Source organism: Ursus maritimus, unplaced genomic scaffold (genome assembly GCF_017311325.1).
Source record: "Ursus maritimus isolate PB19 unplaced genomic scaffold, ASM1731132v1 scaffold_7, whole genome shotgun sequence".
NCBI lineage: Eukaryota > Metazoa > Chordata > Mammalia > Carnivora > Ursidae > Ursus > Ursus maritimus.
Window position 1 is genome coordinate 27,857,911 of NW_024426885.1, and position 14,830 is coordinate 27,872,740.

At 44.4% G+C, this 14,830-nt stretch overlaps 2 protein-coding genes across 3 annotated transcripts in view; both read left to right on the forward strand.

The window, feature by feature from the left end:
- The window catches only part of PKD2L1 (polycystin 2 like 1, transient receptor potential cation channel), a 31,379-nt gene extending 25,950 nt beyond the window's left edge, over positions 1-5,429 (forward strand). For both annotated transcript variants that reach the window (XM_008706041.2, XM_040624776.1), the window contains exons 10-15: positions 96-194; positions 381-502; positions 1,754-1,880; positions 2,667-2,785; positions 3,036-3,159; positions 4,137-5,429. In XM_008706041.2, the coding sequence (XP_008704263.1) occupies positions 96-194; positions 381-502; positions 1,754-1,880; positions 2,667-2,785; positions 3,036-3,159; positions 4,137-4,310 (765 nt within the window). In that variant the 3' untranslated portion in view covers positions 4,311-5,429. The remainder of the gene's footprint in view (positions 1-95; positions 195-380; positions 503-1,753; positions 1,881-2,666; positions 2,786-3,035; positions 3,160-4,136) is intronic.
- A 964-nt stretch (positions 5,430-6,393) lies between these two features.
- Positions 6,394-13,072, forward strand: BLOC1S2 (biogenesis of lysosomal organelles complex 1 subunit 2). The gene is made up of 5 exons (XM_040624627.1): positions 6,394-6,516; positions 6,837-6,953; positions 10,251-10,370; positions 11,069-11,173; positions 12,572-13,072. The coding sequence occupies exons 1-5, from the start codon at positions 6,456-6,458 to the stop codon at positions 12,601-12,603; spliced, it is 435 nt and encodes a 144-aa protein (XP_040480561.1). The 5' UTR covers positions 6,394-6,455; the 3' UTR covers positions 12,604-13,072.
- Positions 13,073-14,830: the final 1,758 nt, after the last annotated feature.

Sequence of the window (14,830 nt, forward strand, 5' to 3'; positions counted from 1 at the left end):
TTAGAACATGTGTCTGGGATATTAGTAGGGTTAGTGGGCTCAATACTGTTAGTGGGTCTGGGGGTGAAGGCCCAGGTCCCCACTTTTATCTCCAGAACATGTTCCTGGCCATTATCAATGACACATATTCAGAGGTCAAGGAAGAGCTGGCTGGACAGAAGGATGAGCTGCAAATTTCTGACCTCCTGAAACAGGTAACCACTCAGTCTCCTTGAACCACACATCTGCATCAGGGTCCAGGTCCAAGGCTCTGTGCCCTGGTCTGTTCCTGACTGGTATAGGGCCCAGTGCCCACCCTTGTGTGGCTTTGACTTACCAAAGGGGGCAAGGGATGATGAGAAGCCTGTGGGAACTGGTACCTGTTTCCTTTTCTCTTCCAGGGCTACAACAAGACCCTACTGAGGCTGCGTTTGAGGAAGGAACGGGTTTCAGATGTACAGAAGGTCCTGCAGGGTGGGGAGCAGGAGATCCAATTTGAGGATTTCACCAACACCTTGAGGGAGTGAGCAACCAGAGATCCAACCTTCTCTGATATTGGTCTATAAGTCCTTGGCACTCAACCAAATACCCTTTACCTAAAAAACTGTGATGTTGGCTTATGGGCCTCTGACCTTGGCTTTTGGCCTTTGACTTTGGCCTATAGATCTCTGATTCTGATATTCAGAATTGTGCCCTTGGTTTAAAGGTCTCTAACCATGTTCTAGAACATCCTGGACTTTACTGAACAACTCTTATGACTAATGTAATCATTACACACATTCCTCACTCTCACAAAACTCTGTAGCTGTTTCTGTGTCCCCCCATAAACACTGGCCTATTCTGTTAGCCTCCCCGTTTCCCAGTTAAACGTATGAACAGACACTGAACAAATACATTGTGAACACCAGTTGTGAGCCAGGCATTGAATAGGACACACAATTAAATGAGACAAAGTCTTTGTCCTGCAGCAGCTCATACACATGAAAGCAAATAAACTGAATCACAGAACAAGTTCAACAAAGAAGTGACTAGAAGAGAGGGAGCACAAAGTAAAGAGGGTATTGAATTCTATTTTTGAGCTTAAGGGAAGGCTTCCTGGAAGAGGTGATGTATGACTATCTACAGGAGGAGAATAGCCTACATGTAGACAAGCAGGGGAAGTCCATTCCAAGAAGAGATGAAAGCATGTACAAAGGCATAGAGGTGTTAAGTTGAGCAACATGTATAGGAACAATAAGCAGCTAAGCATTGCTAAGGTATCAAATAAAAGTGGGGCATAGCCGGAGATGGGACTGGAGGAATGAACAAGGGCTACATTGGGAAAGGCCTTGAATATCACCAATCTATCCAAAGAATAGGGTGCCCAGGAGGGATTTTAAACAGAGAAGGGGTGTATTTAGACCTGCACTTTAGAAAGATTAATTACTCTAGTTGCATTTTAGAGGATGGATTTCAGGGGTAGGGAGTGAAGGGGAAGCCAGTGGGTTGGGAGTGGGGGATGGATTATCTAGAGGCAAAGAGATTTTGCAATAATTCCTATAGAACATCAGGAAGGCCTGAACCTAGTCTGCAGACTAAGAGAGGGAACACATAGGTCAAAACAATTTCTTGGGGGTAAAGTTGCTAGAACCTGGAGATCCTGGCTTTCCCACGTGGTCCCATTCTTTCCCAGAAAGCAAGGGTCAGAGAGTCTGGAAAAAACATGGGGAGTCCATAACTGAGAGATCACAGCCACAGCAGGTCAGGAGTCATTTCATCATACTGTTTTCCTCAGACTTGGGCACGCAGAGCATGAAATCACTGAGCTCACAGCCGCCTTCACCAGGTTTGATCAAGATGGGAATCACATCCTGGACCAGAAAGAGCAGGAACAAATGCAACAGGACCTGGAGGAGAAGAGGGTGAGCCCAGCTGGTTGGTGGAGAGGCAGTGAAAGAAAACCACTCACTCTTCTCTCCCTGCCAACACACCCAGAACACAAATCCAAACTGCAAATCCTTCAATAGATGAGCAGGAAAGAACTCTCTAGAATAGTGGTTCTCAAACTGCTGCACATTAGAATACCCTGGTGGGGTGGGGGTGAGGAGTCAAATAATCCTGATACTCAGGTCACATACTCTAGACAGAATCTCTCGGGGAGTGAGAGACCCAGACATCAGTACTTTAAAAAACTCCCCAGGTGATTCCAAGGTTGAGAACCACTGCTCTAAAACACAGTCTTAGGGGGAAAGAATCAATTACCTGAGAATCCCTGACAATTCTTTCTGAGGACTTGCCTTCTCCTTGGGACTTTCAAACCTAGATCCTTAGCTGCCCTTGCTGTGCCTGTTTCATCCCTGTCCAGTGTTGACCCAAAAACCAAGGACAGACAGGAGGGAAAGTGGCAGGAATTCTGGTACTGTTCTTCCTTTCCCAGACTGAATTGGCTTCTAGTGAGGGTCTCATTAATCAAGGCTTCCAAGAGCTCATGTTTTGTTTCTGTGGGGGGTGATTCCCTCCCAGAGGTTGGTCCAGCTTTGTGTCCAGCACCACCACACTGATCCTATTATCTCTAGAGTTTGAGAGGGAAGGGGAATTGCATGAACTGGAGCCCAAGGGCCTGTTCTGGGAAGCCCATGAGAACAGGTGATGAAAGAGGAACTGATTAATTCCCAGAGTCATCTTCTCCTCTCTGACTTCCTGATCAGGTGGCCCTCAACGCAGAGATTGAGGACTTGGGCTGGTCCATTGTGAGTAGCCCACCAGGCGAGTCGGGTCCAGAGGCTACCAGAGCAGGTGGCTGGGTTTCAGGAGAAGAATTCTACACGTATGTGCAGCCAGGAGCCCAGGACTGAGTGTGTTTGTAATGTCCTACCCTGAGCCTTTTCCCCCAAACTTCTAATTTTCCATCCTAGACCAGGGAGAACCTCTACCCCCCTTTAATTCTCCCTACAAGGCTGGGCCTTACCTTCCTTGCACCCATCCAGACACAGACCATAATGGCTCCCCTGCCCCTATAGACGCTTAGCCCCACAGACGCATATTTCTGCTCCCTCGATCTCTCTCAAATCCTGCAGACTCACAAGGAGAGTCCTTCAGTTGGAGACTGTCCTGGAAGGAGTCATGTCCCAGGTGGATGCCGTGGGCTCAAAGCTAAAGATGCTGGAGAGGAAGGGGCAGCTAGCTTCCTCCCCAGGCATGGTGAGTGGCCCTTCACCTGGTTCCTCTTGGTTCCCCACTTTTGAACTCTACCATCTTTTCTACTCAGTGGGTGGAGGCAAAACATTTTTGAAAGAGCCTGTTTTTAGGCTCCTGGGGCAATGTGTTCATAGCAGTCATTATTTGAGTGGAAGGAAAGGGGTGGAGGGAAGGCCTGAAGTTGGTTGCTCTGGCCTGAGGGCTGCCTGGCCTCCAGGAGACAGTCTGAGGTTGAAGAATCAAATCCAGATTTTCTAGATAAAAGCCACTTTGGAAAACAGTGTGGAGGTCCCTCAAAAAGCTAAAAATAGAGCTACCCTGTGACCCAGCAATTGCACTACTGGGTATTTACCCCAAAGATACGGATGTAGTGAAGAGAAGGGCCATATGCACCCCAATGTTCATAGCAGCATTGTCCACAATAGCTAAATTGTGGAAGGAGCCGAGATGCCCTTCAACAGATGAATGGATAAAGAAGATGTGGTCCATATATACAATGGAATATTACTCAGCCATCAGAAAAAACTATTACCCAACATTTGCAGCAACATGGATGGGACTGGAGGAGATAATGCTAAGTGAAATAAGTCAAGCAGAGAAAGACAATTATCATATGGTTTCACTCATTTATGGAACATAAGAAGTAGGAAGATCGGTAGGAGAAGGAAGGGAGGAATGAAGGGGGGGTAAACAGAAGGGGGAATGAACGACGAGAGACTATGGACTCTGGGAAAGAAATTGAGGGTTTCAGAGTGGAGGGAGGTGGGGGGATTGGGATAGGCCGGTGATGGGTATTAAGGAGAGCACATATTGCATGGAGCACTGGGTGTTATACGCAAACAATGAATCATGGAACACTACATCAAAAACTAAGGAGGTACTGTATGGTGACTAACATAACATAATTAAAAATTAAAAAAAAAAAGGAAATGGGACATAAACTCCTCCTTCAAATGACCCTTCCCTTTTTCTTCCAACAGGGGGATCAAGGCATTTGGGAGCACCTGCAGCCAATCCCAGCTGTGACTCCAGCCCCCTGGGGAGTCCAGGGTGGACAGGATTGTGGTGGGGGAGGGGCCGTAAAGCATCAGACAGCAGGCTCCTCTTTCGTTGCCTCCCCAGAGACCTCCTCGGGGCATGCCCTCCACTTCTAGGACAGCAGTTCCCTCCACTGCTGCTGCTGAGTACCACCCTGTGTTCAGCCTCTTGAACCAACGTTTCTACGTGTAGCTTGCATCATGCTTAGGCTTGTGACTCAGTGTTTCTGTGTATGTAGCCATGTAGCTCTGTGTAGCTCTTTGAGATAACATTTCCCACAGGGCCCCTCACTCCCCGTGCTCCCAGCTCTGCTGTGATGAAAAAAAAAGTTAATAACAAACAGAGTAAAGGAAGGGAGGGTTAAGTTCCCTAGCACCTGGCATCTGGATAGCCACGATTTGTGAAAAAACTAGAAGCCAAGAGAGCAGCATTATCTAAACGTCTTCCTATTTGCCAGTGAATCTTATCCTTCGTGCATCCAGAGATCTGCTGCTAGCACCCATGGGATTCTTGTCTTCTCCATAGAGTTTCCAGGTGAAAGAGAAGGGGAAGCATTGGAGGAGAGGAGACTTTCTCATGTGTGGAGATTACAATGTTGCAGAGGCATTGGAGTGACCCCTCCATCCAGGGCAAAGACCATGAAGGCTCAGTTGAGGAGGCTACTCCTAACATTCCACTGAACACCGGGAACTGACAGGGCTGTAAACAGGGACATAGATGGAGCCTGAGGAGAATCAGACAAAGAAAAGTCTTCAGGATTCAGAGATCTTTGGAATCAAATGTGGTGGGCTCTGGCCCTATTCTTGCAAAGGACAATATGGGTTTCTCTGGTGACTAGCAATAAAAATCCTTAGAAAAATCAGGACTTTGCATTTGCTTCTGGGATTGTAGGGGGAAGAGAGGCTGGAGCTATGAACCATTCTTGTACTTGGGCTGGAGCACTCATCCCTGCTGGGAGGTGTAGAGTACAAGCAGTGACAATGTGAAGGAGCTGAAATAAGAACTTCTGGCTCATAGGAATGATTTGAAATGGTGGGCATTATGACTGTACCATTTAGAGTTTGGAGACAGTGACCTAGGGAAACTGGTTCTCAGGATGAAGAGAGTAAGGTAGCCCTTACGGTGGCATAAGGGGTAGCTGGTGTGTGTGTGTGTGTGTGTGTGTGTGTGGTGTAGGGTGTGGGAGGTAAGAGGGTGAGATGGAGAATAACTAGGAATAGGACTAAAAACTTCTTCTTTTTTTTTTTTTTTTTTAAGATTTTATTTATTTATTCGACAGAGATAGAGACAGCCAGCGAGAGAGGGAACACAAGCAGGGGGAGTGGGAGAGGAAGAAGCAGGCTCATAGCGGAGGAGCCTGATGTGGGGCTCGATCCCATAACGCTGGGATCACGCCCTGAGCCGAAGGCAGACGCTTAACCGCTGTGCCACCCAGGCGCCCCAGGACTAAAAACTTCTAATCAAGATTTTGGGTGTATAGATCTGCATCCCAAGACCCACTATATATCCTTTTTCCTTCCCTGTGATCTTTACCTCTTTCTCATTTTGCACCTTGCTCCCCAGTTGCTTTTTCTCATCCATTCCCTCTCCCACCCTTTTCACCATCCCATCACGTACACTCTATCCACCTAGGAGACTTGTGAAACAGCTAAATGCAATCAAGATAACCAGAGTATATCCTCAGCCCTAAAAAGTTACAAAGCTTTCTTCCAGAAAGACTGTATCAGCTGAAGAGAAGTAAGAGCCAACCTGCAGCTTAAGAAAAAGGGGAAGATGAGTTGTTTAACCAAGACATTGGAAGGGTCAGTATCTCGGCTTAGGGATCAATGAGTGAAGGTTTCCCAAAGGCTGGATGAGACTACTTTCAAAAAGCATGGATTTTCTGAGCAGTCTTTGGCGACGAATACTAGCCTGTATGGGGAGTGTCTAGGGAGAGGATAACCTGTTCCTGTGACTTCGGTCAGCAGGCCACCAGAGCGCAAGCAACCCCAGACAGGTCGTCGGTTTTACTAGACTAGTGACAAGGATGAGCGCATGCTCAGTTCCAGACGTCCCTCCTCTTGGCAACGGATCGAGTCACGATAGCTTAGCTTAGCTTCAATTTCAGCTTCAAGCTTACTCTTTGTTATTACTCCTCGCAAGCCCATGACTCAGTGGAGCGGTGGCGTATCCCAGGGCCCCGAACCCAGGGCAGGGAGGGCGGGGCACGCCCGGCGCGCAGGCGCGGGCATCCCACAACCGGAAGCGGCGCGGGGCCAGGCATGGCGGCGGCGGCGGCGGCCGAGAGTGTCCCCGCGACCCAAAGAGAGGAGCCGGTTCGAGGTACGTAGAGTAGCTGGGGATGAAGTGTCTATTGGCGGCCGGGGCGTCACCTGGCAGGAGCGAGCAGCTCGGAGGGGCGCACCTGACCGGACGACTGAGGCGGTTTGGCCACGGGGTCGGGTCTGAGCCAAGGGCCGGTGCAAGGGAGCGGAGTTGGCGTGTCAGGTGGGGTAAGGACAAAGTGAGGGACTTGAAATTGTGGCACATGGAGAATGGAGCCGACCTGAGCGAGTGAGGACAGGTGCGGGATGTGGGGAGAGGACACCGTGGCTGGATAGGACCTGGTGTAGGGCGGGACACTTACTCGTTCTTTGATTCAGACGATGCCGCCGTGGAGACAGCTGAGGAAGCGAAGGAGCCGGCTGAGGCTGACATCACTGAGCTCTGCCGGGACATGTTCTCCAAAATGGCAACTTACCTAACTGGGGAACTGACAGGTGAGGCGGGCTGTGGGCTGTTTCGGGTTCTGCCCTAAACCACTCGCTGGAGCTGCAGTTTGGCTCTGGGAGCTGTGAGGTGCGTTAGCAGCATCGGTCCGTGGCTTCCTGCCCAGCACTCCCCATGCCCAGAAATATGCCTGTTGGAAGTTTGGGAAGGTCATGAATGGGAAAGAAAAAGGTCCGTTCCTTCCCTGGAGAAATTCACTAGCTAATTTCAGAAATGCATAAAAATACCTAATATAACTTTGTAAGCCTCGGTAGTGTAGACGAAGTATGAGAAGACAAAAAAGAATTCATCAAGAAATGCTTCCTTGGGGGAGGCGTATTTTGAACAGAATTATGAAGGGCATTTCTGACCAAAAGGGGGAAACGATTAGTGAGTGAGGTGGTATAAGCAAGCAGATGTATTTACTGGGGCAAAGAGAAATGAGATCGGGGAATGGAGAGTGACCGGCAGATTTAGGGACCTACTACAGTGGTCTGAGTATTTGGTGACCCACACTTTGGGACATAGTTAATTTTGGGTTCATTTTGTATATGAATGAACCCATGTATGAACACATGACCTGTGTGTGGAGAAAGGTCCAAAAAGTGAAGTTTGGTCCTGTGTGGCCTCACATAAGCATTGTTTCACTTCCCCAGGAAATGCTGTGAGCTAAATTTGGGAACCAGAATTAATGAGAAAAGGCTTGATGCAGAATGGGAGGGCTTGTGAGTCTCTCTCAGTCTGATCAGTTTTGTAGTTATTTCTGAGCAAGAGAAACCAAGTAACAAAATCTAGATTTTTGGCTTCTCTTTAAAAATTCCAAAGATTTGGCAGTACTACTTCCCCATTCTTGCGATGCTGTGATTGACTAGAGCTGAGCAGCTGTCTCCTCTAAATGGACTAGTGCAATGCAGTGTGTCCCCACCACTCTTTTTTCTCCCTTTTACTGGGATCTGCTCAGTTGCCATTTATCACTGTTCTTATAGTGTTGTTTTTTTAGTAGTGGTAGAGAAACTATTTTCTGTACCAATATTTCTATCCAAGTTGGTAAAGTAAATGATAGATAAGACGACTGAGTGTTCTAAGAAATGAGAGAGAGCATATTTCTTTGTGGAAGTGAATAGTCTTATGTGTTTAACATGTAAACACCTGGCTTGCTTCATTCATTTACATGATCTTGCAGGCTCCTAGGTATTAGGGTGTGACTCGTTTTTTTAGAGAGACTAATTTGCAAGCAGTGAGGGTATGAATACAGAGGAGAGAGCTCAGACATAGGAGCAAGATTTCGGATGAAAAGTAATGATGATGGTCAGAGACAGGGTGATGGTAAAAGGAGTGGAAAGGGGAGCATGGGTGCAAGAATATCACAGAAGTGGAATTTATAGGACTTGTTGAAGTGCCTATGGAGGGATGGGAGCAGCCTAAGAGGTGTTTGAGGTTTTAAACTGATGGTGCCATCATCTAAAATAGGAAAGTGGGAAAGCAGAACCATGTTTAGTGTAAAAATATTTTTGGTTTTGACTTGGCTGATTTTTAGATATGACCAGGACACTCAGGTGACTTGCTCACTGAGCTCAGAGAGTGATCAGAGCAGGGGAGACAGATTCGGGAGTCACCTGCACAGCAGTGCGAGTCAAGCCTCTGCAGGATGAGATTGGCAGGAATGTGCTTAGGGATAGCTGAGGGCCTCAACTATAATCTCAGTGAATGCTTGTATAGGGCAATGAATTTGTTTCTTTTTTTTTTTTTTTTTAAAGATTTTATTTATTTATTTGACAGAGACAGAGACAGCCAGCGAGAGAGGGAACACAAGCAGGGGGAGTGGGAGAGGAAGAAGCAGGCTCATAGTGGAGGAGCCTGATGTGGGGCTCGATCCCATAACGCCGGGATCACGCCCTGAGCCGAAGGCAGACGCTTAACCGCTGTGCCACCCAGGCGCCCCAATGAATTTGTTTCTGACAACAGCTCTTAAAGTACCTAGGTTTACAGATGATTTACTTATTATAAAATTAATTTTATAATTTCATAATTTCCCTGTGATTGTCATTCTTACTTGTACAATGCTTTTTTGAGTTTGAAAGGAAGCTAGCATCATCCTGGGAATGCCCATATGAATGTGCCACTCATCAGTCGTGTCACAGCTGAGAAAAAGTTGGGAAGTGATAGTTAAGGATGAATGAGAAAGGATCTAGCATGGAAACTTAAAAAGAGTGGATTGGAAGAGATGAGAAAATCAGGGTAATATGATGATGTAGCAGCCAAGGGAAATGAGCATTTTGTGAAAAGAGAGAGATCATAGTGTCAGGTACTATGGAGAGGTTCAGGAGGATAATAACTGAGAAAACGCTGTGGATTTGGTGCTTTGGAGAGCACCGATGACCTTGGAGCACCCAATTTCCCTGGATGGTGGGGCCAGAGGCCAGGCTGCAAGGGTTTACATGAGTGATTGGTGAGGAAGAGGAAGCAGGGAGTATGAGCTGGTCTTTCAAAAGGATTAGCAGTGAAGCTCCTTAATGCTTTATTTACTGAGCAAAGGGTGTAGGTGTAGCAGAAGAGAGAGTGCTTTTGGGCTGGAGAGAAACTGGAATATATTTCTAGATAAAGAGGAAGCTGCCAGGATAGAGAATTTGGAAATGCCAGGCAAAGGAGATGATTGAAGAGAGGCCCTGAAGAAGTGGAAGCAAGAGCATGGGAGAAGTTGTCCTGCCTCTTGGGAAGATACAGAGGTACAGAGAAGTTTTGAAGTGAGGCAGGAAGGTTGAGGCAGCTCATATAAGTGGAATTTTCCACTTTTCAGGAACATTGGAGGAGAAGCCATTTGCTTTGAGTAGGGATGAGGAAGGGAACTGAGGATATGAGAAGGAGGCAGCTGGTTTAGAAAAGTCAGTGCGTAAAATGCAATATAGACTCACACAGTAATAAATGAGTTACTAAGAAGAGGTGAGGTCCTAGTTGATTTTATTATGTATTTATGATGCAGTCCTCCAGATTACATGTTATCATACCATAGAAATACCTAAACTATGTCACCTCTCTTTTCTTAGGATATGAATTTATTATTTCCCCTTTTAACCAAGATTCTGAAGTCTCTGGATCTTATTTGGTTTAAATAGTCTGCTGATTATTCCCTGAGTTTCTACTTAGACATTCAGAGTACAAAGGCTGAGTACAGCTGTCATAAATCAGTAGCGGCCTCCTCCTTTGACGTTCTTTGGGTCCTGCCTTGAACTACCATTTGGCCTGTGACTCCACATTCCAGTGATCTATGACAAATCTTAAAGGCATCACATCTTCTGTTTATTTTAAAGCCACCAGTGAAGACTATAAACTCCTGGAAAATATGAATAAACTAACCAGCCTGAAGTATCTTGAAATGAAAGATATTGCTATAAACATTAGTAGAAACTTAAAGGACTTAAACCAGAAGTGTAAGTAATAATTTTTATAATTAAACATGTTTGTATTTAATATTCTTTTGTGCTTCGGGTTGTGGAGAAGTAGAGGGAACGTGGCATCTGTCCTGAGGGAGCTCATTCTCTAAAAGTGAATTACAAAGTTATGGTGAATTTCTTCCATTTTGAGGATTAGCATGTTTCGATGTGGTTGTTTCTGCTTCTGAAACTTGATGTGATCAGTTTATTCCTGGAAAGGGAGAGGGGAGAGAAAGTGTGGTCAGAGTCTAGTGAATTTATTTAACAATGAAATCCATAAAGGACTACTCTATAAGCAGAAAACCAGAACATCTATAAATGGAAAATGCTAATTTAGACTGGCAGAATATGTTTTTCCATGGACTTGGATTTGTGTTCCCTATCTCTTAGGGTACTCGTTCTTGCTAGGGGATTACTCAAGAAACTGAATCAGTAATGGAAAGATTGCTTGAGGAGCAAGGAACTTGAAAGAGGAAAATTAGTGGATGAGAGAGACTTGCTTTGTCCAGGTCACAGTTCTGCCTGATCAGCTAGCTCCCGTCTGCTAGTGTTTGTCCTGCGAGTGATCAGAATCATGTCACCCCACCTAGTGTGTCTTGGGCAGAGCTGGAGGGACACTAGCATTTTTACTTTCCCCCTCTTTTCTACACTCCGTGTTGAGGCTGTATGAATATGTGGTCTCTTTGTTTTCGAAGATGCTGGACTGCAGCCTTATCTGGATCAGATCAATGTAATTGAGGAGCAAGTAGCAGCTCTTGAGCAGGCAGCCTACAAGTTGGATGCATATTCAAAAAAACTGGGTAACCATTTTTATTTCTGTTTTGATTTAATAAGAGCACCCCACCCCCCAGTATGACCTTAGCTAATAGGATAGTTAACATTTATGGTGTACTATGATGATCTATTTTAATTAACCTCACAAAAACCTAGTGAGAGTAATTATTTAATAGTGTAGTAATAAATATACTATTTCCTGAGTACTTAATGCTATGTATCAGGCACTGTTCTTAGTGCTTTATATATATTATGCTTTTTGGCCTCCCAGTGATCTACGAAATAAGTACATGATTTTTATCCCCATTCTTTGGAGGAGGAAACTGATCGAAGGGGTTAAATAACTTGCATAAGGATACAAAGCTAGCATGTGAAGGAGCTATATTCCAAACCAGGTCTGTTCCATTACAGAGCTCAAGCTCTTAAAATTGTGGTTTAACCGCCTGAAGCATCTTTAGTAATGTAGATACATATGTCTTAAAAAATAGAAAAGTCAATCAAGATTGAGTTTTCTTGAAGGATTACTTTTCCTTTAAGGAAGAAACTGGTACTTGTGTTGTTGATGGCTTGCTAACTGGCTGTGGCTCTTATATCCATGATTAAAAACAGTGCATTTGTCTTTATCCTAGATCTAATTTACAGATTATTTTATTTTCATCATTGACAATTGTTGACTACTTCAGGGGAGAGGTCTGTAACAGACTGAGATTTGACATGAGTGGTGATTAAGGTTCATTGTCCATAAGTAAATTTACTAAATGGTGACTGAACCTTACTATATAGAAGGCTTTGTACCAGGTGCTTTCAAGGTTTGTTTTGTTTTGTTTTGTTTTCAAGGTTTTAAAGAAAAAGATAATCTGTCACATTAAGAGGCTTATTTCGTGGTCTTTCAAATATCTGTCTTTCAAAATTGCTTCCCTATAGTGAGGTGTAGGAATAAGAAAATAAAAGGGGAAACGTACATTTATACGTCCAGAAAGTTCCAGTCTGGCTTCCAGAGAGTGCCTGGGACAGTGCATGGAGAACAATTTCCTGTGCTTAGTAAGGCTTCCCATGACTCCAATGCCAGTAGATCTGCTTAATCCTGGTGGAGATATCTGAGCAGATGCTGTTGACACGGTTAGAACTTAGTGACCTTGTTCTTAATTGTGTATGTGTGTGTGTGTTTGACTCCTTAAGTTGTGCACATCAATGATAGATACACAAATATCTGTCCTTAGCTAATATGATGGTTAACATTTATGGTGTGCCTCCAACTTGGACCCAGTTTGGACAGATTATGAGATTGAAGGCAGTAGTTTGTTTTGTTTTGTTTTGTTTTTTTAATGTAATAGATACTGTTGAATTTGCCTGGAAATGCTAACTAAAAAGATCTCTGTAAGAGCTGGTTTTAAAAGATGTAACTTCCCCTCTCTCCCTGGCAGAAGCCAAGTACAAGAAGCTGGAGAAGCGATGAAAAACTTATTCCTGTGGAACAAAGTCTTTTTAACATGGAAGAATAATTTATAAGACCTGAATCCTGAGGCTGATGAATTGTCAAAACTCCTCAAAAGGAAACTATGCTGGTCGTCCCAGAAACGTCCCCACATTGGAGTTAACTGGAGGACTCTGGCTACCCCTGACCTTCTTTTGAGGCAGTATCCCTCAGAAACTCACACTTACAGCTCCTTACCTTTTACTTGAATGTTTCATCATCCACTCAGGACAGAGAGTCTCTCAAAGTTCAGGATAAACCTGGGCTTGCCAGTAGAATCAAATGAGAGGACTCATTTTTCTCTCATAGTGGTTGATTACTACATTATTTTCTTAATGGCTGGTTTTTTGAGTTTCTGTGTCAACAGTGTTTTTTTCTATTAATGATGCTGATGTATTGCTAATAAGATCCTAAATTAAAAAAGAAAAACAAATTTGTTCTTTACAGATTATCACCTTGTGAATGTCAGTAATTTACTTTTCTATAACATTGCAAATAACAGAAATCTTAAAATAATTTCAGGCCGAGTTTTCTAGATTGAGCAGAAGCAGTGAAAAGAGTGTTTTGGTAGCTTGATGTATGTGATGGGCCCCTCCTGTCTCTTCTCTACGTGAGTCAGATGCCTGGAGATGGATGACATCTTGACACATGTTCCCCTTTGGAAAAGTGATAAAGACAAAGACAGAGTGTGTATGTGTGTGTATGTGTTAGGTGGGGAGGTGGGGCTGCCACTCATAAAATAAAGCATTTTCTAAAACATCTTCCTACTTGTGCCTACAGGGTCAGGGGGCTGCTAGGGACCCGACTGTCTTCCTTTCAGACTAGAGACATCAATGGATGGAGGATACTGACTGGCCAGTCTAGTTTGGAGGACCCGCATCTTTATTCAGAGTTGGGTGTTAGCACCTAAGAAGGGGTCTGAGGTCCTCAGTTCTGTCTCCCAAAGAGTTCTTAACCCTGATTCTGTCCTTTCCCACTGTCTCTGTTCCAGACTATTTGTCCCCTGCCCACTGCACCATAGCTGTGTCTTCTCACCATAACTATCCCTCCAGCACACCTTCCACACTGTCAGAACAACCTTTCTTTTTTTTTTTTTTTAAGATTTTATTTATTTATTTGACAGAGATAGAGACAGCCAGCGAGAGAGGGAACACAAGCAGGGGGAGTGGGAGAGGAAGAAACAGGCTCATAGCGGAGGAGCCTGATGTGGGGCTCGATCCCATAACACCGGGATCACGCCCTGAGCCGAAGGCAGACGCTTAACCGCTGTGCCACCCAGGCGCCCCCAGAACTACCTTTCTAAAATGTAAAGTGGCTATGTTACCCCTCCTGCTTAGAATCCTTAAGTGACTTCTAATAGCCTCTTTGAAAAAGCCAAACTATTTTTGTTTTTTTACTCAGAAACCAAAATTCTACTTCTGTTTTTAAAAAGATTTTATTTATTTGAGAGAGAGAGAGCAAGGGCAGGGACAGGGGCAGAGGGAGAAGCAGACTCTGCTGAGCAAGGAGCCCTAAGTGGAGCTCGATCCCAGGACCCTGGGATCATGACCTGAGTCGAAGGCAGACACTTAACCGACTTAGCCACCCAGGCACCCCAGAAACCAAAATTTTAATGAAATATTTCAATTCACTTTTGTGTTTCTAAGGATGAACTTGTATAATGTAATTCCCTTTGGCTCATTACTAAACTTCCTATAACTTTTTTATAGAAGATTTGAAACACTTGGTCAGATATATATTCTGACACAGAAACTAGTGTTTTAGAATTGATGTAGTGGACAAGCTCCCCAGTTACATTAGGATATAGGGTTCTCCCAAGATAGAGCTGAAAATACAGTTTTTTTCCTCTGTGTGTATGTTGCTGGGAGGTGAGGAGATGTAAGTTCTTTATTTTTTTCCCCAGCTTTATTGAGCTATAATTGACATATAACATTGTGTAAGTTTTAAGGTATATAATGTGATGATTTGGTATATGTTTATATTGTGAAATGACTACCATAATAGGGTTAGCTGACAGCCATCAGTCCACATAGTTATCTTTTGTGTGTGTGTGGTAAGAACATTTAAGATCTACTCTCTTAGCAACTTTCAGATATAGTTGACCCAAGAACAACATGTTATTTGAACTGTATGGGTCTGCTCATATGCAGATTTTTTTTTAGGTAGAGTACTATATGTGTATTTTTTCATGATTTTCTTAACATTTTTT